Source organism: Camelus ferus, chromosome 7, assembly GCF_009834535.1.
Source record: "Camelus ferus isolate YT-003-E chromosome 7, BCGSAC_Cfer_1.0, whole genome shotgun sequence".
Lineage (NCBI taxonomy): Eukaryota > Metazoa > Chordata > Mammalia > Artiodactyla > Camelidae > Camelus > Camelus ferus.
The window spans coordinates 34,372,758-34,397,004 of NC_045702.1; the positions used below are offsets into that span (position 1 = coordinate 34,372,758).

The 24,247-nt window shown below is 36.7% G+C and overlaps 1 protein-coding gene across 11 annotated transcripts in view; it reads left to right on the forward strand.

The window, feature by feature from the left end:
- Nucleotides 1-24,247, forward strand: part of IMMP2L (inner mitochondrial membrane peptidase subunit 2) — a 1,220,903-nt gene that overhangs the window by 682,465 nt on the left and 514,191 nt on the right. The window contains exon 7 of one of the 11 annotated variants that reach the window (XM_032483679.1): nt 3,894-4,093. The exons of the other annotated variants lie outside the window; for them this stretch is intronic. Within the exon in view, the coding sequence (XP_032339570.1) occupies nt 3,894-4,049 (156 nt within the window). The 3' untranslated portion in view covers nt 4,050-4,093. Of the gene's footprint in view, nt 1-3,893; nt 4,094-24,247 lie in introns of those variants that run through there. 11 annotated transcript variants of the gene reach the window in all.

The window sequence follows — 24,247 nt, forward strand, 5'->3', positions numbered from 1 at the left end:
TTCTGTCAGGCTTCAGACTGTCTAGTGAGGCCATCTGTGTATGCAGGTGTCGGGGGTGCTTCTCTAAGACAGTGGCACCCACGGGTCTCCATGATGTGACAATATCACTATGAATCTCTTGCTGTATTTTTCTTCAAATGTAGGTGTTATGTCAAGGGCTCTCTGAGAATCAGAGAATTTACCCATTGATTCTTAGAACTTATGTTGATCTAAACCATCACCCAATTGAGCATTGCTTTGGGACTTGCCTGCCAACTCTGAATTCATCCTATAAAAGCAGGACCCTTGTTTAAAGTAAAACTGCTAAAAACAGTACCACTGTTGAACTATTTGCTAAGGCAGTAAACTTTGATTGTCCTCATTATCTTATATCTAAACTATCAAGTCTCTTCAGCTCTGCTTTCAAAATATATCCAATATCTGACCGTCCTGGAGCCCTCTTCTATTACTTTCACAGTTCAAACCACCATCACCTCTTGCTTGTCTGAGTTACTGCAAAAGCCTTTGGACTAGTCTCCCTAACAGCTCTTCTGTTCATACAGGCTATTTTCTAAAGATGCTCAGAATTATATTTTTTTAAATGTCAGATCACATCACTGCCTTTCAATTTCTTCCCATTAGTCTTTGTCATAGTCTATAAGGACTTGCCTGATCTGGCCTTTGATTTCCTCTGCTACCTCATCTCATTCACTGTCCCCCATATACAGGCTGTCATGGTCCTGCTGTTTCTCAAACAAGTCAAGCTAGTTCCTGTTTCAGGGTCTTTGCACTTGATATTCCCTCTGCTTGACATGGTCTTTAACAAAAAGCAAGGTTTACTGAATTCCTGCTGTCACTAGGGATTAGCCTATCCTGAGAACTAGAACTTTTAACAAGACAAAGTTTTTGTCCTCAGGAAGCCTTCATCATATAGGAGACAGACAATAAGCAAATAACCACATGTATAATAATTTAGGTGATGGTAAATCAGGGTAAGAAGAATAAAGACTGATAGCTATATGACACACTGCTTTATCTAAACTGCTTGGAGAAGACCTCTCTGACAAGGTGACACTTGACTACCAGAGACCTGGTGGAAATGAGCAAGTGGCCACATGGCTATTTGGGGAAAGCATATTCCAGGCAGAGAGAAAAGTAAGTGCAAATGTCCTGAGGCATGAGTGTGCCAGGTATTTTTAAGGAAGAGCAAGGAGGCCAGTGTACCTAGAATTCAACAAGAAAGGCAGGGTGGGTTGTAGAAGAATAACGTTATTAGCAAGGTGGTGAAGGCCCAGATCATGGAGAATTTTGTAAGTCATTAAGGACTTTAGCTTTTAAGCTATATCACAAAGAAAGTCATTGGAGGGTTTTGAGCAGTGAAGTGACATGATCTTACTGTTTGAGAAGAGTATTTTTCCTATTGTGTTGAGGTTAAATAGTACAAGAGGGAAGACAGAAGCAAAGAAGATGAGTTAGGAGACTACTGTAACAGTCCAGGCAAGATGGACAGTGGTATGAAGTCAGAGATCCTGGATGTTTTTCAAAGGAAGAGCTAGATTTCACAGGGTCTGCTGATTGAGTATGGGTGTAAGAGAAAGGAAGAAGTTGAAGGTGACTTTAAGGATTTGGGCCTGAGTAGTTTGTAATTCTATCCCAGTTACTATTGTCATAATAAGCTTAGTGACATAAAATATCCATATTTTGCTCATGTGGTTTAGGAATTCAAACAAGGCCCAGAAGGGAGCCCTTGTCTCTGTTCATCAGTATCTGGAGCTTCAGTTGGAAAGACTCAAAGCCTAGGGTTGACTCAATGATAGGGAACTGGAATTATCTGGAAGTGTCTTGATTCACATGTCTAACAGTTGATGCTAGCTTTTGGTTAGGACCTCATCTCTGTTGTTAGCTGGAACACCTACATGTGGCCTCTCGAGGTGGTCTCCAGTTTGGGCTTCCACACAGCAAAACAGCTAGATTTCAAGAGTGTGTGACCCAAGAAAGCCAAATGAAGGTGCATGAAATTTTTATGATCTAGTCTTTGAAATCACATAATATCACTTTCTCCATAGTCTATGAGACAAGGCAGTCACAAAGTTACGCCCAGATTGATGAGAAGGAGACAGACACAGCATCACTCAATGGAAGGCATGTCAAGGCAAGACGAGCCCATGCAGTGGATGACATTGCGGCAGCCGTCTTTGGAATAGACAGTCTGCCACAATGGGGAAGACTGTGGTGCCAGCAAATACGTGTGGAAGGGCAAAATTAAGAGTTAGATTTGAGACGTTTTATTTATACCTATTAGACAACTAAGTGGAAATGTCAAATAAGCAGGTAGATATCTGAGTCTGGAGAGGGTCTGTGGGCTGCAGATATATTTGGAACTGATTCACCTACTTAAAAGCATGGCCTGGATGAGGCAGAGTGAGTATAAATGGGGAAAGGAAGGTCTCAGGACTGAGGCTTTTGAGGCACTTCAGTGTTCCAAGTCAGGAAAATGAGGAACCAGTCAAGAAGACTGAGATGGGTACCCAGTCCTGCTAAGAGTGGTGTGCTCAAAACTCAAAAGAAGAAAATATTTCAAGAGGAATCCACCGTGCTGAGTGCTGTTGGAAGATGCAGACTGAGAATTGATTTTGGCAACATGAAGGTTTTTGATGACTCTGAAGAGCTATTTCCTTGAGTGGTGGAACTCAAAACCAGCTCAGTGTGGGTTCAAGAACAAATGGGAGGAAAAGAAGACTTTGAGTGTAGGTATCTATTTTTAGGACTTTGGCTGCACAGGGAGATAAATGGTTTGGGGTGGTTTTTAGAGGGACATGTCAGGTCAAAAATACTTATTTTTATTTTCAGGATAGAAGATATTAGTGATATTTGTATGCTAGTAGGGAAGAGAGTGGAATAAATAATGATGGAGCGAGGACACAAGCAAAGTTCTTGAGGAGGCAAGAGGGAAAGGGATGCAGTATAATCAGTATTTGGTTGGTTCCCTTCGTCACCTCATCTGGACTCCTGCTCACACATCCCCTCTTCAGAGAAACCTGCTCTAACTACTGTGTACTCCTTCCCTTTTCTCTTAACCTGCTCTGCTGCTCTTCATGGCATCTTGCTGTTAGACGTTGGTTTCCTGTCACCAGAATGTAAGCTCTTAGAGGGCAAGAGTCATGCCCATCTTGTTTGGTGACCTCTTCCTAGCACCTAGAACCTGGTGTGGAGAGGGTGTTTGGAAAAACGTTTTGAGTGAATGAATGGAAGTGTGCAGATTTCTATGTAAATCTTCCTGCATTGGCTTAGTCCCTTGCAAAATTATTTTCAAAACATAGGCGGTTCAAATGTGATTTTGACATCACTTATTAACGAGGGCATCATTTTGAGACTTCTCAGGATGAAAGCATGACTTAATGGGAAAATGATGACAGATTTTATCCTGCCTAGTACTCAGCCTTAGCAACTTGATGACTTTGGAAAATGGATCCTCATTTAACAGACTCTCTAGATAAGAAATTGGTAGAAAACAAATGTGTATGCCCTCCTCTGCCCTCCAATGCTCACACTGAGTAGCAGCTCAGTTGCTCAGGAGCGAGGACTGAATATCAAGAGAAAAGCTATAATAAGGGAGGTGCTGCAAGGTTCTTGGAAAAGTACCTGTCTGGACTCTAACTCATCAAACCTGTTAGGAAAATGTGCATGATGGCATGTTGATACTTCACTGAGATGGTACTGAAACATGGTGAATTAATGTTAAGGAAGCACTTTCTGTAAGTTACACTCCAAATTCACTATCATTGTCTTGGTGACTATGGCAAATGAAAACATTCACTCCACTTTTCTCTCTTATAAGTCACTTCTAGTTGATGTGTCATGTTAGATTAATATTGTATTTTTATACACATTTTTTTTTCTTTTTTCCCCTTTAGAGTGAGAAAGCAATTTCACAGCAAGAGAAGAATGCTAGTATTGTGGAATCTCATCCTATGTATCCTAAATTTCTTTTATTTGACGAGCCCTCCAAATTCAACTATCAACTTACAAAGCTGTGTTATTTTTCATGGTGTTTTGGCTTTCAGTGTTAAGGAGACGTGCCTGATTAAAAGGAAGCCTGCAAGTTAATTCCCAACATGCCCTTTGGCAGCCTTTTCATTTCACTTAGAGGTGGGAGCAGGTGGTGTCATTTAGAATTAAATACATCATGTCTCAGTCGGCAGGAAGACAGCATTCCGTGATGAAATATCCCTGCAATGAATCTCATTAATTGTTCACCAATTTGTGGTAACTTTATTTGTATTTGCATACTGTAATACAAGCACAATGAGGTGTTGTATATTTAGATTATACTTAGTGTTAAGTTTAACCATAAGCTGTAAAAGGTTTCTGTTGTAACAGCACTAAAGGTCTGCTTGTGTGAGTGCCAGTCTGTCCTCAACAGCAGAACCCCCCTCCCGCCATCTCCCCCCAAAGAAACAGAATGGTTTCATTTCCTCTATTTTCCAGTGAAGTGATAGCAATTTCACAAAACTGTGACCCAGCTTAAGCCCACACTATTTTTAGCATCTTTACTCTGTAAAAAGATAGAGTAGTCTCTGTTTGAACTCTCAGGTATTTCCAGAGGCTTAATACTCCTGCAAATTATCATCTTTTGCTAGCATGTACATGTTTTTAAATGTCAAAGGGCAATTAAAAATCCATCAGATTTTTTTTAATTGAAAAATACATAGTTAGATTCAAGTAACTGTGTGTTACATTTGATAGTTTACTAGAAAAATAACTCTAGGAACATTAGATTAAAATAATTATTTTCTTTTTATGTGGTCATTTCCATCATGGAATATTTGAGCAAATATGGAAACTGAGTAGTAGTTTAAAGAGATATATTTGTAGGTAATATACAAAAATATGGCAATATTTTTAATAAATCTCCTTTTTCTGAATTAATAATTTTCATTTATAAAAGGACTTAATGGTGCATCTGTTACATGCCAGGATCTGGGCTGCCTTGTGAAAAATGTGGAAGATACTTAAGATAGCCTCTCTCTTTCAAGGAATCTAAAGTATCTTTGAAAAATTAGATACAAACATACAAAAAAAGAGAAATATCAATGTACTATTGACAAATTACACGGAGGCCTACCTTGTTTTATTACGGATTAAGGAACTTTTGTTGCAGGGTTTTCCATCATTAAAGGTTTTTACTTATAATAAGTACATGGTGATATAGCCTATTGGACAGAGAAGACACCACAATAAAGTAAAGCCTATGTGGTTTACTGATGAATATGCATTTCTGTCATTGGTGACCTAAAGTGTTACCTTGAAAAGACTAATAGGGAATGGAAGATATCAATTCTATCTTTGCTTCACTCTCTTCTTCCTTGCTGTGTGGATTTAAAGAAGTCACTTACTTTCTGATTATTTGTCTAGTAAGAAAATGCGAAGCTGCATGGAAAATCTAATGTGTCAGAGCCCATTTTTGCTGTTTTTGCTCTTGCAACCAATTGTATAGACCTAATACTGAAAAAGATCCCTAGGATTCTTTACCACCCCAAAAGGATGAGAACATCTGATTTTCAAGTTTATTAGAACCATTTCTAAGCCCAGCCATGATGATGCTAAATCGTTACCAACAGAACTAGAAATGTATAATAAGATGTACTATTGAAAAATAACAAAGTGATGATAAATGGAAGATTATATTGATGCCAATTTCTAAAAGATGTTACTTTGTTTCAAGGATACTTTTTTTCTGATTAAAACACACGCTTTCACTTTTAATCTCTTTTTACCAATAGCTTTTGGTTAAAAAGAACTTCAAACACGATTGAACATTCTGAATTCTTCCACTCACTGCTGTAATTTTAACATTAACATTTACTTATCATATCAGACTCTCATCTTTTAAAAAGAACATATCATGGAATTAATGACAAATTATAATTGACCTTATTTCTGATTAAATATAACTTCCAATTCATGTTTTAGGAAATACATTACAAATATGGTTCTAGTATCCTATTTAAGAAGTATTAAGACTTTATTTAACAGGAAAATATAATTACAATTTTAAGATTTCCAGTAGGGAAATACATATGCATGCACATGCATGCTAATCTTGAAGTCTAACTTCCCACTCTATTTGTTATGCCTATATGATCTTAAGAAATTCATTTTGTAGAACTGACCTCAATTTCCTAAATTACTGAATGCGGAGCAGTGAGAGCTACTGGCAGGGTTTATATATGCCATTATGTAAACTACAGAGCAAGATTGTTATTAGAAAAAACATTGACCTCTAAGAATTAAAGTATTACTAAAATTTCAGCTGGAAAATGTCTGCATGGTCTGTTTTTGAAGAGTCCCTGGTTAATTTTCTAGAGCCATTTACTTTTCTTCTAAATCAGGAATTAGCCAACAACAGCCCACAGGCCAAGCCCAACCCACCACCTACATTGCGGTGCAGTCATATTGGAACACGGCCGTGCTCATTCATTAACATGATGTCCAAGGCTGCTTTCATGCCATAATAACAGAGATGAATATGTGCTATGAGACTATCAGTCCCCCAAAGCCTAAAATATTTAATATCTGGCATTTTATGAAAAAATATAAGTTCACTGACTTCTGACCTAAATCATTGTATTTAGCTGAATCTGGTGTAATGAAGTATGTTGAAAGGTTAATTTTCTGTTACTTCAAAGAGAATTTGAATTCTGTTGTTTGAGATTACATGGGGCAAAATACTTCTCCAGCTAGGTCTCTGACCATGTAGTTTGATGCTTTTGCCTTGATTACCCTCTTGGGAGTTACATCACACACTCTGAAAATAGGAAAAATTGGATCTTGGCAAATGGACAAGTCAGGAAGAAAACAAAGGCTTACACCTCATTGGCTTCCCTCAGGGAGACCCTCTTTGCAATGATAAGGTTTCTATTGAGTAAGGGGCTGACTGAGATGTGTCAGCTTGGTTTGCAGAGTAAGATGAGGGGACAGGGGTCATGTCAGTTATTCTTGAAGTCTCTTCTTGGGTTAAATTTGATTATTATCTCTTCAAACCATAATAAATGGGACTCACATATATACTTGGTAGTAAACTACAAGGCTAAATAATGGTTCATATTTTTAAAAGAACATAGACGTTGCTCTCGAGAAAATTTTGCTCAAAAAGGATTATTTGTTAAAATGTTGGAGAATTATGTGCTTTCCACTTCAAAATGTTTACAGACTAGCTGAAGAATCAAGCAGCATTCTTTGAGATATTTCCTTCTGTCTGAATAGACAGTAATATTTTTCTTTAGTATCTTTATAAAAAATACAGTTTCTGTTGCCATACTGAAAGCAGGTTTTTACCCCCTGTGAATAGATTTTAGCAATAAAAATATGAAAATATGAAATAGAGCCTTAACACAGGCATACATGTAAGCATATATATATATGTATGTGTGTGTGTATGTATACATATATATAAACAAAAACATACATACATAATTAGCTTATACTTCCAGGATATCCCTGTGAGAGGAGGTAAAGATTTTATTTATCTCAGTCCACAAAGTTATACATAGTTTATTTCACATATTAGCCATGGACTCTCTGGCACATGGACAAATGTTTTGTAGATTCAGTATTTCTAATATGACAGCTTCTATACTTATGTTTCTGGTATCCAGTCATTTATTCAGCAGATATTTAAATTCCAGTCATCATGCAAAAGCAGATATTAATCTGTCTTCACAGATTGTCACAGAGCTTACTGGTAGGAAAAATGGACATTATATAGTCTCAGAAATGTGTATGTATGTGAGAGAGATGCCTGTTTGAGGGGTGTGTGGCCGGTTAACCCTTCAGATGAGGGCTGAAGGATAATGGAGTTAACTAGTAAAAGGGAGGGAAAGAATGCAGCTCAGGCAGAGAGCATACAAAGACTTTGTGGTGGGAAAGGAAAATACCAGAAACTCAAAGTAGGTGAGGGGCAAAGTGGGACTAGGGGAGTGTGGTGCTGGATAGGGCTCTTTCGTGGAGCTGTCTCATAGAAATAGAACACAAGCCACATAGATAATTTTTAGGATTCTATTAGCCACGTTAAAAAGTTGAACATGAAATTTTCGTAATGTTTTATTTATTCCAATATTTCTAAAATATTGCAAAGTGTAATCACTGTTAAAAATTATTGAGCTATTTTATTCTGGGTTTTTTTTTTTTTCATACTGTCTTTAAATCCAGTATATATTATACAATCACAGCATGTCTGTATTCAGACTAGCCACATTTCTAGTGCATCATGGCCATGCATGGTAGGTAGCTATCCATATCAGATGGTGCAGCTCTAGAGCATTGGTTCTCAGCCCAGGTGGAACAGGAGAGCTCTCAGTGGAACTTGTAAAAATCTGGCTGCCTAGCCTCACCCAGACTAATTACATCAGAATCTTCGAGTGTGGGTTCCAGGCATCAGGGTTTTTTGTTCATTTTAATTTGTAAAGCATTTTGAGTGATTTCAGTGTGCAGCCAAGTATGAGGACCACTGTGTGGATTGGGGACCTTGTAGAGGGGTTTTGATTTTATCCTAGGACAATGATAAACCTTTAAAGAGTTTTAAACAGGGTTATGGCATGATCAAATTTATATTTTTATAAGATCACGCTGGTGAAATCACAGAGAACAGATGAGAGGGAAATAAAGTAGATATGAATACTGACTAATCTTTTAGGTGCCTTTGGCAGTAGCCCAGTTCGGGGATGATGACTTCATGGTAGATGGAGATAGAATCAAGAGTTATTTAAAAAATGAAGAGTCTTGATTACAGATTGAATGTGGAGTGGGAGGGGAGAGATGCTATTCAGTGTGATGGAGGATGCTGCAAAAGAAAAATGCACAAGTTCCATGACTTTTACATGAGTTTTTTTGCACCATTTTTTTTTTTATTGAAGTGCAATCAATTGCAGTGTGTCAATTTCTGGTGTGCAGCACAATGTCCCAGTCATTTTTTGCACTATTTTAATTGAAAACATTAAAAATGTCTTGACTACTCATAATGATACAATTTTGATAGTGAAATTGTACTATCATTTGTGAGGCATTTATTCTTGATATTTGTAGACCCAAAAGGAAATTTGCTTACTTGTGTTTTCTGTTCTCCATTTTAGAAGAAGATTTTGAAGGGAAGGTCTTAAAAGGCAAACATAAAAGTTACTTCATGTCATGAGATTTGCGTCTGTGCATCCAGATTCTTAGAAATGTAAAATAAAACCTTTCCATTGCTGAAGAAGCTCGTAGGTTTTGCTGTCAAGTATTTAATTCATTAACTATAATACTGAAGGAGTTTAAGAACTGTATCACTAAAGAAGAATATTACCTGTTTTATTCTTATTTCTTAAAATTAAGTCATCCATGGGAAAGGCATAATTGTAGGGGTAATTTTTTGATTGTCAGACTCATGACCCATTAAGATCCTTGTGAAGAAAATATTTATTTGTTCCAGAGTTATAGCGTGTTATGGTTTGCCCTGTTCTGTATGTTACCGGATAGTTGAGTTTAAGTTAGTTAGACCCAAAGTAGAGAAAGAGGATAACTTGTTACCATATACTGTTCTGAAATTCACTGTTCCTATGCCAACCCCAGTGTCCTCCAGTACTCTCACCTCCAGCTCTTGTCCTCCCAGGAAAAATCATGATTATTTATTACATTCCAGTACTTGAACCTACGCACTGAAATCTGTTGTCTTGTTAGAACTTCTGGATTGTAGTCCTTACCGAAGCTTTATTTTCAGGGTTCTTTTTTTCTGTTCTTTCTATATTTCTGTTCTTTGAACCTCTTTATTGTCTTAGTCCAAGAAGGCAATGACTCTCCACATTCCTGAAAATACCACCTGGCTATATTCTCTTTCCAAGGCAAGTGATAGTTTGGTACATAATTGAAGATTTAATGTAACTCTGCACCAGGAATTTCTGGAGAATCTGGTGCTTTAAAGCAAATTATATAAAGATGTCTAGCTGAGTGCCCAGCACACAGTAACTACTTGTTGTTAGTTTTAAGTGTTGGGTTTAAATGGATGTACACAAAATTTTCTTATATATTTTTTAACTGAAAGGATTGAATATGTTCAAATAAACATGACTTAAAGGGAATACTGGGTCACATTGCCTTAAGGACCATCAAAACAATGTTTTTTCTTTTTAAAAGAAAAGTTTGAAAAGAACCTGTATGGTTTATATGGGTGCTCATCTGTTCCCTTTTCCCCAACTCAGTTACATTAACATGTTTAAGCAAAAAACATACTGTCAGAAAAGGAAATGCTAAGGCAGCGCCTCCCAAAACTGTCGAGTCACGTAGCAGTTTGAACTCTTACACCATGTCTATTGATTTCCCCCCCTGCTGTTAATTCTAACTAAACTAGTAAGGTGTATTGTCTATCTTGGAAAATACCGTCTTCCTTGGGACTGGAGTTTGTATCTTGCCCATCTCAGGCTTAAAATACATTTGCAGTCATAAATTATAAATCTAGTGAGTGTCTCAGAAACTTTTTTTTTTTTTTTTTGGTGGAGGGAGTGGAGGGAGGCATACGTCTGGATTGAACAGCTAGAGATGGCCCAGGAGTCCTACTGAAGCAAGGCTGAAGGGAGTGGAGACTACTGCCCTGGACTCAATCATACCTCATTTTAGGTGCTTAGAGGGTGGACTCAACCCCATAAATTAATCTTCACATCTCATCTCTTCCATCCTCAGCCAGGTTAAAAGAAATTATAATAGCAAAATAATCTTTTCCTACTTCATATTCAAAGGAGAAGGCTTTAAATAAATTGAATAAAGTGATTATTTTCCTTTATTAAAAAAGAGAATTTGATTTCTATTGCCTATTAATTGTTCAAAGAAGTTTAAGGGCTATATAGCAGATCACCATAGGTATATAATTATAATGAAACTTTATATGTACTTTTTGTCATTAAAATAAGTATAATTAGATAGGCTGACTTCCCTTATAATTATCTCTTTAAAGTTTTATTTCAGGCACAGGCTATTGTTAATATTTTATATGGGTCTGTTTTATTTTGGATGAAGATTTTTGACAATTCATAACATGTTGTCAGATAAGTTCCATTTATATCTTACCTAAAATTATATTTGAATGTAGAAAATGAATATTTTAGTTCATTTTAGGAACATATCCTGTACATGACTTTCTTAGAATAAATTATAAAATATCTTTTAGAAATAAAAATAATATATTGAACAGATATTTGATATTATAGATAACTAATAATACCATAATGGCAAATTAAAATCCTGTAGTTTATTTGTTGCCATTCTGAAGTCGGAGATTAAGGGAAAAGCAGTGCATTTAATTCATTTAAAAATTATTTTTTAAATGTACAGATCTTAGCTTACAATTGCAATATGTAGAATAAAAGATGCTGCACTAGGCTGAGAATTTTTACTTAGTGTAGTGAATATAGATGTTCTACATTATTAGAGAAAAGAAAGTACATTTCTTCAACTACTAATTTAGTAAATGGATGATTTTTATAGCACAAGATCAAATACATTACTGAGGAAAATGCACATACTTTTTGGTTTGCCCTGTATTAATGTCAAACCTGGTATATATAACAAAAAGCCTCTTTAGTGATCCATGAATTCTTATAAAATCATGATCAAAATTATCCTTATATTTTGCAAGGTTAACAAATGGTACATATATCTAATGTCCTAACTTCGAACATCCTACTCTCCTAATGAAAGTCCTGCATTAACAGATAATAAGCCCACACTAGTGGAGCTACTGTCTTATGCAGCTTCTAAACTCAGGAGACAGAGAATGCAAATCATGAGAGATGTGGAGACTCATGAAGAAGGCTGGCACTCTGACCCTGTGCTGTGAGGACCTAGAGAAGGGTTTGGTGAAGGTCTCCTCCTTCCCTAAATTATATAGATACACTTGAATTTAGGTAAGTAAAAGTTTCATTTTAAGGCAGATATGTTTTAAGGTAAGACTGCTAAATTTTTTGTGTGTTTTTTTGATCAACTGACACTTTCCCAGGAATGAATTGACTGACTCCTAACTATGAACCGCAGTGGGAATGGGGAAGGGGCAATGACGATGGGAAGAGAGACACAGGGGTAGGCCGGTGTGTGCTTGAAGAGTTGTGAAATGAGATGGGAGAGGTCTCCAAAATAATAGGACCAATTGGAGTCTGAAAGTTTACCTCTGAATATATTCTTGATGTCTACATGTGAGTCAGTTCCGCATTTGCAGAGAGAGAGATGTTGGGAAAGTGTTTTTCTTAATTAATATTTTTCTTTTTTCTCAGTGGTGAATGCTCAGTTCTCTTTTTAGCTCCACTGTAACCATAATATTTGATTTTAACACAGTATCATTTTTCCATCCACTATGTAGAGAAATAATCCAGAGAGTCAGCTTCTAATTCAATTACAGAAATCGAACAGTATGCTTGGTTTTCTGCATACTAATTTATATCAACCTTGTTTCTGAAACTGCGGTGCAAGGCACTCAAAATATAATGAAGTAGAAAAGGGAACAAGGAGATCTCAGAGCTTCCTGAAGAGATTTGTATCTAGGCCAGCCAGATAAATAGTGTGTCAAAGATGACTTTAAAGACAGGACAAAAAGGAGCAAAATATGTCTATTGATTTTATTTAATTAGCATTAGAGGATGTGTTCTTAATAGTACTCATGCTAAAATGCTTGTAGGAAAAAGTCATTTCTTGTATTTCCTTTGTAGCCAACCTGTGGTTAAAAAAAAAAAAAAAATCTACCTGAAAGTTCAGATCTGCTACTAACTTCCTGGGTAGAAAGTTCCCTAGGAACTTTATGTCTGTTTCACTTTACTGTGGAAAGAGCAATAGTAATTAATGCTGTTACCATGGCCCATGAGCAACTGTTGAGAGTAGAAGAGCTAGCCACTTACCTTAGCACATGACCAAGACCTCCTGTGAGTCAGAAGTACCAACACTCCCCGTGCCACGCCTCATGCTGTCATACCCTTCTCAGTGACTAAACCACCAGTGTTCAGATTTAGTAAGGACAGTCCCTGCTGACTCAAATTTGCTTTGCTTCCCCCATAATGAATTTGTTGGAATTTCCTATATCTTTCAGATGTGAAAGACGTTTGAATAAAAAGATACTCATTACAGTCACTGCATATAAAATAATAGCTTCAATTTTATTTGCATATAGAAACAGCTATAAGGCTAACTAGTAGAATCTTTTCCTTAGTTTCTTACTTATGTATCAAACTGATGCAAAGTAGACAAAATAAAATGACTGCTAGCCAATGTGTGCTGATCCTTGCTTGTACCTGGCGTGTACTGGCTTGTGGGAGCCAATTGTTAAAAGTTTCAGGAATTTTATGAGTGGTTGTTAAAACAGCCATCATTACAAGATTAAATTCTATAAACTTAAAAAACAAACTAATTAAAGTGAAGGTACTAAGTCCTCCAAACCTCACTTTGTAGTTATTTGACTACATTTGGCTGTTAGACATAGTGAACATAATGAGGTGTTACTAAGCATCTCTTCCCCGCTCCACGTCCAGTGACTTCACTTTGGTAGCTTGGAATTGGCCATGCTGGGACTGTTTACACCATGTGAATAGGCAGACTCTACAGATCAGCCTCACTCCACCCTGAGAGCCAGTTGTTGAACATTTTCCAGCACACCCCTTCTTACAGCTGAGTTTTGTTGGGAAAGAATAGATGCAGTTCCAGCTCTCCGGCCAGTGGTAGTGTCTCAAGTGGTGGTTGTTACGGCACCTAAGTTACAGCCCTCTCCCGGGCTTGTTGAGAGTTTTAGTTTCTTTGGTCCCACCCTCTCTTCTCTAAAGTTCTTTTGTTCAAGTAAGTTATTTTATACACTAAAATTTGAGAACCACTGTCGTAGAGGTTTCTGAATTATGGAGGAAATAAAAGTAATCGTACTTTGCCCTGCCTTCATTTATTTTTACATTGAAAAAGGTCAACTCTGATAAGAGTAATGTTAAAGCAATAGGAATAAAATCCTCACTAACTTACAACATAAGTTAAATGATGATGAATGTATGCATCCTAAGAGGTTGTTTCCATCTATATGTCTCCAGTGCTGCTTCCTATATATGGCATAGATACTAAGTAGATGTTTCTTCAATAGGAGACACCGTTGTGAATTGTTCAGTGTATTCTATGTATTATATTTTGTTTAAGGTACTATTTTAAGATCTGTATTTACACATGTAAAAACACCCACCAAATTTCAACTCTATTTCTTTTTTTTAATCTACAAAAGCTTCCAGACTCTGTCCATTAGGTTTCTCCACCAGGAAACTTTTATATGACAAAATATTTTTCAAATCCTACAGTTTAGCTTTCATTTGGTGGCTCTAGAAGCCAGATGTTCATCTTAGTAAAATCGACATATTTCTCATCTTCTTTTTTCTAACCCAGCCCTGCCTTAAAAGCTGCCAAGAAGTTTTAAGTGTGGGTGTTTCAGTAAAAAGGAATTCACTGCTGTCCATCAGTTACAAAATGTTAGGTTTCCTTTTTTAGACTAGCAGAACAATAAATGAAAAACTAGTCAAAATCTTAGAACAGGGAAGACTTATTTTCAGCCTCTGAAAATTAAAATGATCTATTCATTTTAAAATAAGAGATTGCATCCACAACTACCAAACCATATCTTTTTTAACAGTTTATTTGGTATTAAGATGATTTTCTCTCTTGTAACTGTCAATATGGAAATTTTAGTATAGTGAATCTGTAAGCCACCACTATAACAGATCCTCAGAATAACACATATTGTAGCAAAAATAATGCAGAATGACACTTATGCCAAATGTATTTATAGACTGAAACTTATATAACATAAGACATCCTATTCTACACACAGTGTTCGTTCTCTAGCTCTGCAGCTTTCTCAGCAGTATTCCTCAATATTATTTTTGGCATGGAATGTTCATGTTAAATTAATGGGCTAAAGAAACTATTTGATTTATGGGGTCTTACTGGAGCAGTAAGTTAAAAAGTATTTCTTCTGGGGAAGAAATGTAGTGTGGGAAATGTGTGTGAGTGGCAGGTTCGGTGGCTCCCAAATCCTCCCAAATAATTTCATCTTGCTTATTAATGTCGCTACAAACCCATTTTTTCCCCTCACAGGAAACAGTAGCCTGTGGGATTATCATAGCTTAGAGGAGTTGCATTCATATATTTATTGTCAGTCTTCCAAATGTAGCCTAACCAGGTGATTGTCGGGCTCGCCTACTGAGATGGGCTCCTATTAGATTGCACAGGGATGCAGAGTTTTTATCCCAGATACCCACATCCCAGAATAGTGTGCTGATGAAAAGAAGGTACATGGAAAAGGATCTGAGACATTCCCAGAAATTTCCAGTGATGCTAAGCCCTCTTTATTATTTTTTAACTGAAGTTTAGTGTGGAGTCAGTGTCAAATTTATGGCTACAAATATTAAAGAACACCATCCTTGGATGAAGTTAAAATGGTCCCTACTCTAAACTTTTAAGTGTAAAGAAACACCCAATCAGTGGGAAAGACATACATGCCAAAAAAAAAGTCAACACTTTACAGTATGATACAATAAATACCGTACCCTATAAAGTGGGAAGTAAAAAGGAGAAAAGGGAAATCTTGGCCAAGAAGGTGATGTGTGAGCTGAATTCTATAGTTGTTAGGCTTTTGTGTTAAATACTGGTAGCTTCCAGAAATTGAGAGTAAATGGGGGATACTGGTATTTTGCCCCATTTTATTAAAATGAAAGCAAATCTTAGCCTGAATCCTGCCATCCTTTTGTTAGCATGCAGACACAAAACCTGCATACTCCAGCCCATTTAGGAACTCTTGACAGTTAGCTTTTTTTTCTTTTCTTTTTTTTTTTTAATTGAAGTATAGTCAGTTTACAATGTTGTGTCAATTTCTGGTGTATAGCACAGTGCTTCAGTCATACATGTACATACTTATCTTCGTCTTCATATTCTTTTTCACTGTAAGCTACTACAAGATATCGAATATAGTTCCCTGTGCTGACTGTTAGCTTAATGCAAGCTTCCCTCCAAAGAAGATGCGATGATATTAAGGTGGCAAGATCCGGAAGCCTTCTCTTTTTCTCACATAGATGAGAGTGTCCTCCACTAAAGGAGCACACAGCTAAAAGAATTTGTAGACCTTGAGTGCTATTTATCCCACTTGGTTCTTTTATTTTGTACATGGAAGGGCAGAGATAACCTGTATAATCTTTCTAGGAAACCAATTCTCTTAAATACCACTCGTTTATTGAGAATAATTATTTTTAACATTACTCTGACCCTATGGTACTGATACCCTGGTGATATTCGAAGTGTATGACAAGCCATCTCTAGAATGTGAACTTCTGATAATGATCTTCAGATGCTAACTACCATGGAGGATGGATTCTGATTAGAGCACTAAGATGTTCATTAAACTTACGCATAGTGTAGATTAAAGATAATTTACATGTGCCTGGTCACTGATTATTAATTTTTTTTGTAAATTAAAATTTATTATTGGCCAGAGTATGACTTTTAACTCTGTTTTGAAGTTTATAAGTTGTTTCCTTGAGAAGTTTTTGGCAAGGTTGTTTTTTGTTGGTGGTGGTGGTGTATGTGTACTTTGTTTTTCTAACTGCAAGTTGACTTTGCTGCCCTTGGGCTTGTGCAAAACCAGGGTGATGTGTGGATGTGGTGTTCTAAAGGAAGGACAACTTGCCTCCTCAAGACCAGTTCTCTTATTTTTTTTTCTATAGTAGAAAACGGAGTTCCTGTCATCTCTGGTGGCTGCTTTACTTAAACTGTACATTGACTTTACATGTAATATTTTGTTTTCAAGTAAAGAATAACATTAGATGTAGCAAAAACAAAATGCAGTTTTCTTCAGTACTTTCAGTTATGAAAGAATAACAACTGAACAGTATGGGAAGTATTTGAGGGTTTCTCTAAGAATGGCTTTGAACAAAAGACAAATGTGTTTGTCTGAAAGTTTAAAACATTCAACATACATTTTTGTATCTTGGAATGACAGAATGAAAACCTTGCATGGCCTTTTCTCCAGTCTTGGTTTTCTCTACCAGTTTAGGTCTAAAAAACACTTTATACAGTTGTCATTTTTAGATTTACAAGTCCTATCAGGTTTTTACTTGGAATTAAAAAATTTTTTTTAATTGAAGTATAGTCAGTTACAGTGTGTCAATTTCTGGTGTACAACATAATGTCCCAATCATGCATATATTTAAATCAAATTTTTCTATTTCAGGTGACGTAACCTTTACAATGAACTCAACTTTCTGTCAGTTCTGTTAGCTAGTGGTTGAAACTGCTATTCATTGCTGAAAATACAAGCTGATGTTAGACCAGAACCACACATACACACAATTGACTTAAGCATTCAATAGTCATAGTGAAACATGTGGAAAATTTGGAAACATATATGAAAATATGTATAATCTCACTATCAAGGAAGGTTAATACTGTTTCCTGCTAGTATTTTCCATATGCATATATTATTATTTCAAAATTGCAGTATAGCATATAAACCTGTATATCTTCCATTTTACTTGCTATGAGCATCTTCCTATACCACTAAATAATCAGTGAAGGTATAATTTTTATTGGCTGCGTAATATTCTATTCTATGGATGTTTCCATGATTTATTTAACTGTTTTGCTATTCTTGACACTTAGAGTTTCTGTTTACAATTTAAAATCTATTCTCTAAAGATGTGTGTATATGAATACATATATGTTTAACTTAAATGTAAAAAAAATTTAAAACAGATTTAAGTTATTTCATAATGCAGTGAAGATTTGTTTACAGCTAAGTAAAAGTAATAAAAATTACCTTTGAAGATAAAATAGTATTTTTATAAGTGATCATTTGCTTTGGGGCCTGGAGAAGCAGCTGGGGATTCACTTAATATCATGTTTACATAAGATTTCTGCCCTTTCCATCCTTGCTTAGGGAGGTTTGCAGCACTGGAAAGCAATTTCAACTACGAACTAACCAAAGAGCATGATCAAATTTTGAGTAACTGAGGGTTTACCAATCACTGATTCCACTTTCTTTTCCATTGCAAAATGTTTTCCACTGTTCTGTAGACTAGTTGTCTTTAAACTTGGTGAAGCTACAAAACATGACATAATATTTTTATGTGACTCACATACCATATTTCAACCTGCCTTTCTCCCATAGGGCTATTAAATACAAACAATCTGAAGCACCAACAGTCATTGAAACAGGACAGAAAGGAAGTAATTTCCTTTCTAAAGATACAGAAAATAAGTGTGTCTGTTTCCAATACTATCCTTTTTAAGATGGCTATTCATGTAACTTTTAGATTATTTTCCCCAATGTGATGATTTGGAACTCTAGCAAAAAAAATAGTTTAAAGAATACAAGTGCAGAATCTTTAGAGAATTTAGAAATCAGGAAAAACAGCAGGCTGGTCAGTTGCCATTGAGCTTGCTTGATTGCTCTCCAGGACAGCCTCTCCCCCAAGTGAAATGGATGATTGAATTATGCTGGTCCTTGTCACCTGCCACTTAGTTCAGATGGTCAAGTTGCTAGTTATCTTTCTGGACAAACAGGTTAGGTGTGTAATAATATTAGCATAACTTTTGATTTGTGGTTGTTGCTTTTATGTTTATAGCTCTTTGAAACGTAGTTGAAGGAAAATTGTTCTCACAGCAAAATAATACAAAACAGTATTTGGCCAGATTTCCAAATTTCATCTATTTCTGCACTTCACTTTTAATGTCTGATTTTTTTAACCATGTAGAAAAGACCCCCGATGTAAAGCATTTCATATTAGGTTGAGATGCTGGTTCAGAATATGTTCAGAAAAGAGTGCTCTAATGAATCATTTTTACTATTTTCTGAAACACCTGAATTTTCTGTATGTCTCGGCCAATTAAGAGATAGATTTAGTGCTCTTTGCTGAGAGCAGTTGCAAGATTATAGCCCCAGGCAGGTTGTAAACATTTTGTGAGTATAGAGACCTTGAAATATTGAAAGGTTCAACCTTTCATTTGTTTATACAGTTGAAAATCCTTGGTTTTCTCACATACACTGACTAAACTAATAATGCCGTTTTTTTCTGCTTAACAGTCTCTTATGAAACCTTGCTCCAAGATGACCAAGAACATTTTTTAGCTCTTGTTATTTGAAACATATATATTACCTTAGGAATATCTATGTATATGTATACATGTATGTGTGTACATGTGTGTGTTTATACATACATGTATGTGTGTATGAATATGCACACACTTATGTTAGCTGAATTACTTTCTAAAATTCTATGTATATGCACATACCTATGTTGAGTTGAATTATTTTCTAAAATTCCATGTTTGTGATTATTTTAGGAGTAGCACACTTTTTTTTTAAACATTTTTTATTGATTTATAGTCATTTTACAATGTTGTGTCAAATTCCAGTGTAGAGCACAATTTTTCAGTTATACATGAACATACATATATTCATTGTCACATTTTTTTCGCTGTGAGCTACCACAAGACCTTGTATATATCTCCCTGTGCTATACAGTATAATCTTGTTTATCTATTCTATATATACCTGTCAGTATCTATAATTTTCGAACTCCCAGTCTGTCCCTTCCCACCCTCCTCCCCTATGGCAACTACAAGTTTGTATTCTATGTCTATGAGTCTATTTCTGTTTTGTATTTATGTTCTTTCCTTTTTTTTTTTTTTTTTTAAGATTCCACATATGAGTGATCTCATATGGTATTTTTCTTTCTCTTTCTGGCTTCCTTCACTTAGAATGACATTCTCCAGGTACATCCATGTTGCTGCAAATGGTGTTATGTTTTTGGTTTTTATGACTGAATAGTATTCCATTGTATAAATATACCACATCTTCTTTATCCAGTCATCTGTTGATGGACATTTAGGCTGTTTCCATGTCTTGGCTATTGTAAATAGTGCTGCTATGAACATTGGGGTGCAGGTGTCTTTTTGAAGTAGGGTTCCTTTTGGATATGTGCCTGGGAGTGGGATTACTGGGTCATATGGTAAATCAGCAGTAGCACACTTTTGAAAGGACAAAGGAAAAAAGAAATGAGAATGGCTGATGGCACTTTTAGTTCTAGGGTCTCCCTCTACACGATTCAATCCAAGTGATATACTGCAGTTAGTCCCTAGGATGCAATACTTGAGCCCTCCTACCAGTTGTATTGTGAAGACCAGAAGTCTGATTTTACCCCTCCCAGTATTCCATACCCCAGGGCTTGTGTAGTGCTTACAGATGACAGAGCAGGAAGATCAGGACTGACTTGGTTCTCTCTCACAGCATTTAAAAGTCCCTGGCTATGGAATATGCATCCAGCCCTGGTGAGCTTTGCCGAAGTCAAGAATCCTGAACCGAGGGTCCCCTCCAGTGGTACCCACAAATATTAAACCTGCGTATTTCCTTTTGAGAAAGAATTTGCTGGCTCCTCAGCACCACATTCATTGAAGAGACATGCAGCCAAGCTGGCCAAGACTGGTGTAGGGGTGAGATGATGGAAATCTGAGCCCCTGCAATAAGGGAAGAGGTTAGCTGCCTATGTTAGTCTTTGTTTTCAGATGAGGAAACTGGGATCTGGATAGATTCATTAACTCACTCAGGGGAGCACAGCTAAGTGGCAGAGATGGGTATCTGGTAGTCTGGTGGTCCCTTCTCCTCATCATTCTGCTGTTCTAGATCTCCACTTCCAAGGTCTTTTCCATTTGTTTCGCTGCCCCATATTCCCCTTGAAGGATGTACCTTGCTTTTTTCTCCTTGTCTCTCAGAGATACAGCCTAACTGGTTGGAGGTATTTCCCCCTAGCAGGGAGGCCCTACTCAACTCCCTCATGCTCCTTACTAATGGCATCAGCAGCCATGCTCCACCCAAGCCTACTCTGTGAGATTCTCATCCAGTATCTCAGTCCCACAGTGCTTTCTTGACCTTATCTCACCTCCGAACTTGAAGTAATTCTGCCAGAAAATCACATAAACAGCAATCCTTTCTTTGGGGAAACTCCAGTTTTTTACCAGTAGGATTCTCCAGAGATGAAGCTTCCCTGGCTGCTGTTATGTTTTCTTCCCCTTCTTACTGTCAGCATTTCAATCTCCTGCCCAGGTCTCAATGGTTAAGCTACTCCAGCTGTCCCTGGTGGACCCTCAGAGTATAGCACAGCCCTGCCCCCCTACCCAGAGCACGTGCCATGTAAACATTACCAGGGACAAACCTCCTCCATGGCACTCCTGTTAATTACATGGTGGCTTTGCCAGATGAGTTTTTTTTTTTTAACCATAAAATGATAATGTTATCATTTTATAACAGGAGCCCCAAATCTTCCTGAAATATCTTTTATAGGCTCCAACATTCCAGGAATGCTGTATCTACCACTGCTAACACAATGCCTTCACGTAAACCTCCTTCACCCAACAACTGCCTTTTTCTGTATATTCCTAATGTAAAAATTACCCAAATAGGAACATTAGAAGGGGGAGGGTATAGCTCAGTGGTAATAACACATGCTTAGCATGTACAAGGTCCTGGGTTCAATCCCCAGTACCTCCATTAAAATAACTAACTAAATAAATAAACCTAATTATCTCTCTCCCTCCCCCTAAAAACAAAAAAAAAAAGCAAAGCCCACAAACAAAAAGAACATTAGCGCAACCTTCAATACCTTCCCATGAAGATACAGAGCAGTTCAAAAGGAACATTTGCAGTACTGTATATATAAAAAATAATTCTAGAAACATCTACAGCCACCGAAAACATCAAAAAGATTTTGACAGAGACAAAACAATGTGTGACAGTGTAAGATTTGAACTTCTATGGAAAAGTTTGATGAGGAGGTGGGAGAGAGGGTACTTCATCATTAATTTTAATGTATTCTGAAAAACCCATTAAATAACATACATTTTCACTGACATTTTCTAATTATAAAAAAGACTAATTTTTAAACTTTTTAATATATTCATAGAAATGTTTGTACATTCACTAATAAGTGACATTATATTGAGGGGCACATTGCACACAGAGGATTGCATTAATGCAGGAATGACCCTGCATAAATGCTGATGGCTTCACATTAGCTATAAGGGAATTAAGGATAAGACCTTCCATCCCCTGAGTTCTTATCAGAAAATAGTTAGCTATTGCTTTACTGAAGTGCCTGAGATTTCATAGGATTATTAGCTTTTTCTTGTAAGATTTCCTCAAGAAAGAATTCAACTCACTAGGTCCCTTTGGGATTAGGAAAGCACTAACAACAGGCCATCTGGTTGTATGGGTCTGTTTGTGTGAGCACGTGGGGACTTCGGACTCTGCAGTGGCTCATATCTCCTTAAACAAAGATGACCATTACAAAGCAGAACAGTTCAGATAGTAAACCTGTTGACTTTTTAGTCTATAGTGTACTGAATAATTGGTACATCAGATAATAAAACATCAAATGGATAAACAGATGTCCACTGTTTCCCTATAGGAAATGTGGTAGAAACAGCTTCAACTCCAGGGCAGCCTCCACTCAATCTCTTGTTGAGATGTATCTCAATTACCTATAATTTCCATGTAGTTTCTATCTGACTTCTTGCTCTCTCTTATCTTACTTTTCATTTATCTCTAATTTTTGTTTTTCCCCTGTTCTGCCCAATTTTCCTTCCAATTATCCATGTTAAACAATGACCAGAAATAGCATGAACAAATGATATCTGTGGACAGTTTAATTCTCCAATGAGTCAATCATTTAAATGTTTTTTTCATCAAATCTTTTTATGAAAGGTGCTCAAAATGATCAAAATGGATTCATTTGCATGTCACTGCTTCTCTTCACCTCTGTGTATTATCTAGTGAAAATAAAAACATGCCGTGGCCAAAAGATGGAGAATGAAGTGGGAGAATGAGGGAGGAGAACTAGGTAATCTATCAATTGGGCAATCAATATCAGAATAATTAGGAATTAGTTGACTACTAATTTACAAGCCTATATGCAAAGGGAGGGTGGTACAGAGCAGTGTGAGTGTTCTCTGTGCAGGAAGTCATTCCCGTCATGCCGGATGAATACACAGTGGCTCAGAAGTGAGTGCGGGCATTCATGAGCTTAAGACGCTGAAGGTAAAATGAGAGACACAAAGAATGAGTACTAGTCTAGGAAGGTAAGGAAAATAAAGAGCACTGGCAATCAAGAAAATCATTTCACAAAATAGGAGAAATGAGTGGGGGAATACGATTGTGCTTTAGAAATGTGTGCTGAGAAAATGAAAATGCATTCAAAAGATTGGATCAAAGAGACGACGTTACTTAAAAAAAAAAAAAAAAAAAAAAAAAGACAAAGAGGTACCAGGACATTTACAAAGGTTTTTGGAGCATACTGTTTATTTGCTTTGAAAATTTTAAGCATCTCTGCTTCTGTGCTTGTTTCCATAAAGCCTCTCTACCTGTAAGCACTCAGTAGCCACTCTTCCTTTAAAAAGCTGCTTGATTCATCTAGAAAATGTTTCTAATGTCTACTTTACATCAGGGCTCTGTGCTAGTGCTGGATAAACAGAAATCAAATGGGCAATGTGTGTTTTCAAGAAGCTGATGACCTGGGGAGGGAGGTAGACAACTAAGCCATGGCAACATGTTGCAATAATTGCTATGATACTGAAACTTGTAAGAATAAAAGAGGGATACATGTGTCTCAGACTGGGAGGGAGAAGAGCCTTCCTCCAGGCAATGATACCTGCACTGAGAGGTCCAAAGGATAAGTGGAAACTGGAGGGAGAGACAGAGAAACAGAGGTGTTGATGAAGATATTCCAAGAGGAAGGAGCAGCATGTATACAAGCCTGGAGAAAGAGCACTGGAACTTCGTGGGGCCAAAAAATAGTTCAGTGTGGATACAGCATACTGTTAGGAGACAAGAGGAAGCAAAAAAGGCTGAAGGGAGCTTTTGTTAGATGTTTTTTTCCAACTTTATAGAGATATAATTGACAAGTAACATTGTGTGAATTTTAAGTGTACAGTGTATACACATATATATTGTGAAATGTTTACCACCTAATGTTAGTTAACACGTTCTCGCCTCGCCTAATTACCATTTTGTTATCGGTAAAGTAAGAACATTAAAGCTCAGCTCTCATAGCAGCTTTCAAGTGTAGAATATAGTATTGTTAACTACCATTGTCACCATGCTGTACATTAGATCCCCAGCAGTCTTTTCGTCTTCTTACTGGAAGTTTATACCCTTTGACCAAAATCTCCCCATTTCCCTCACCCTTCCATC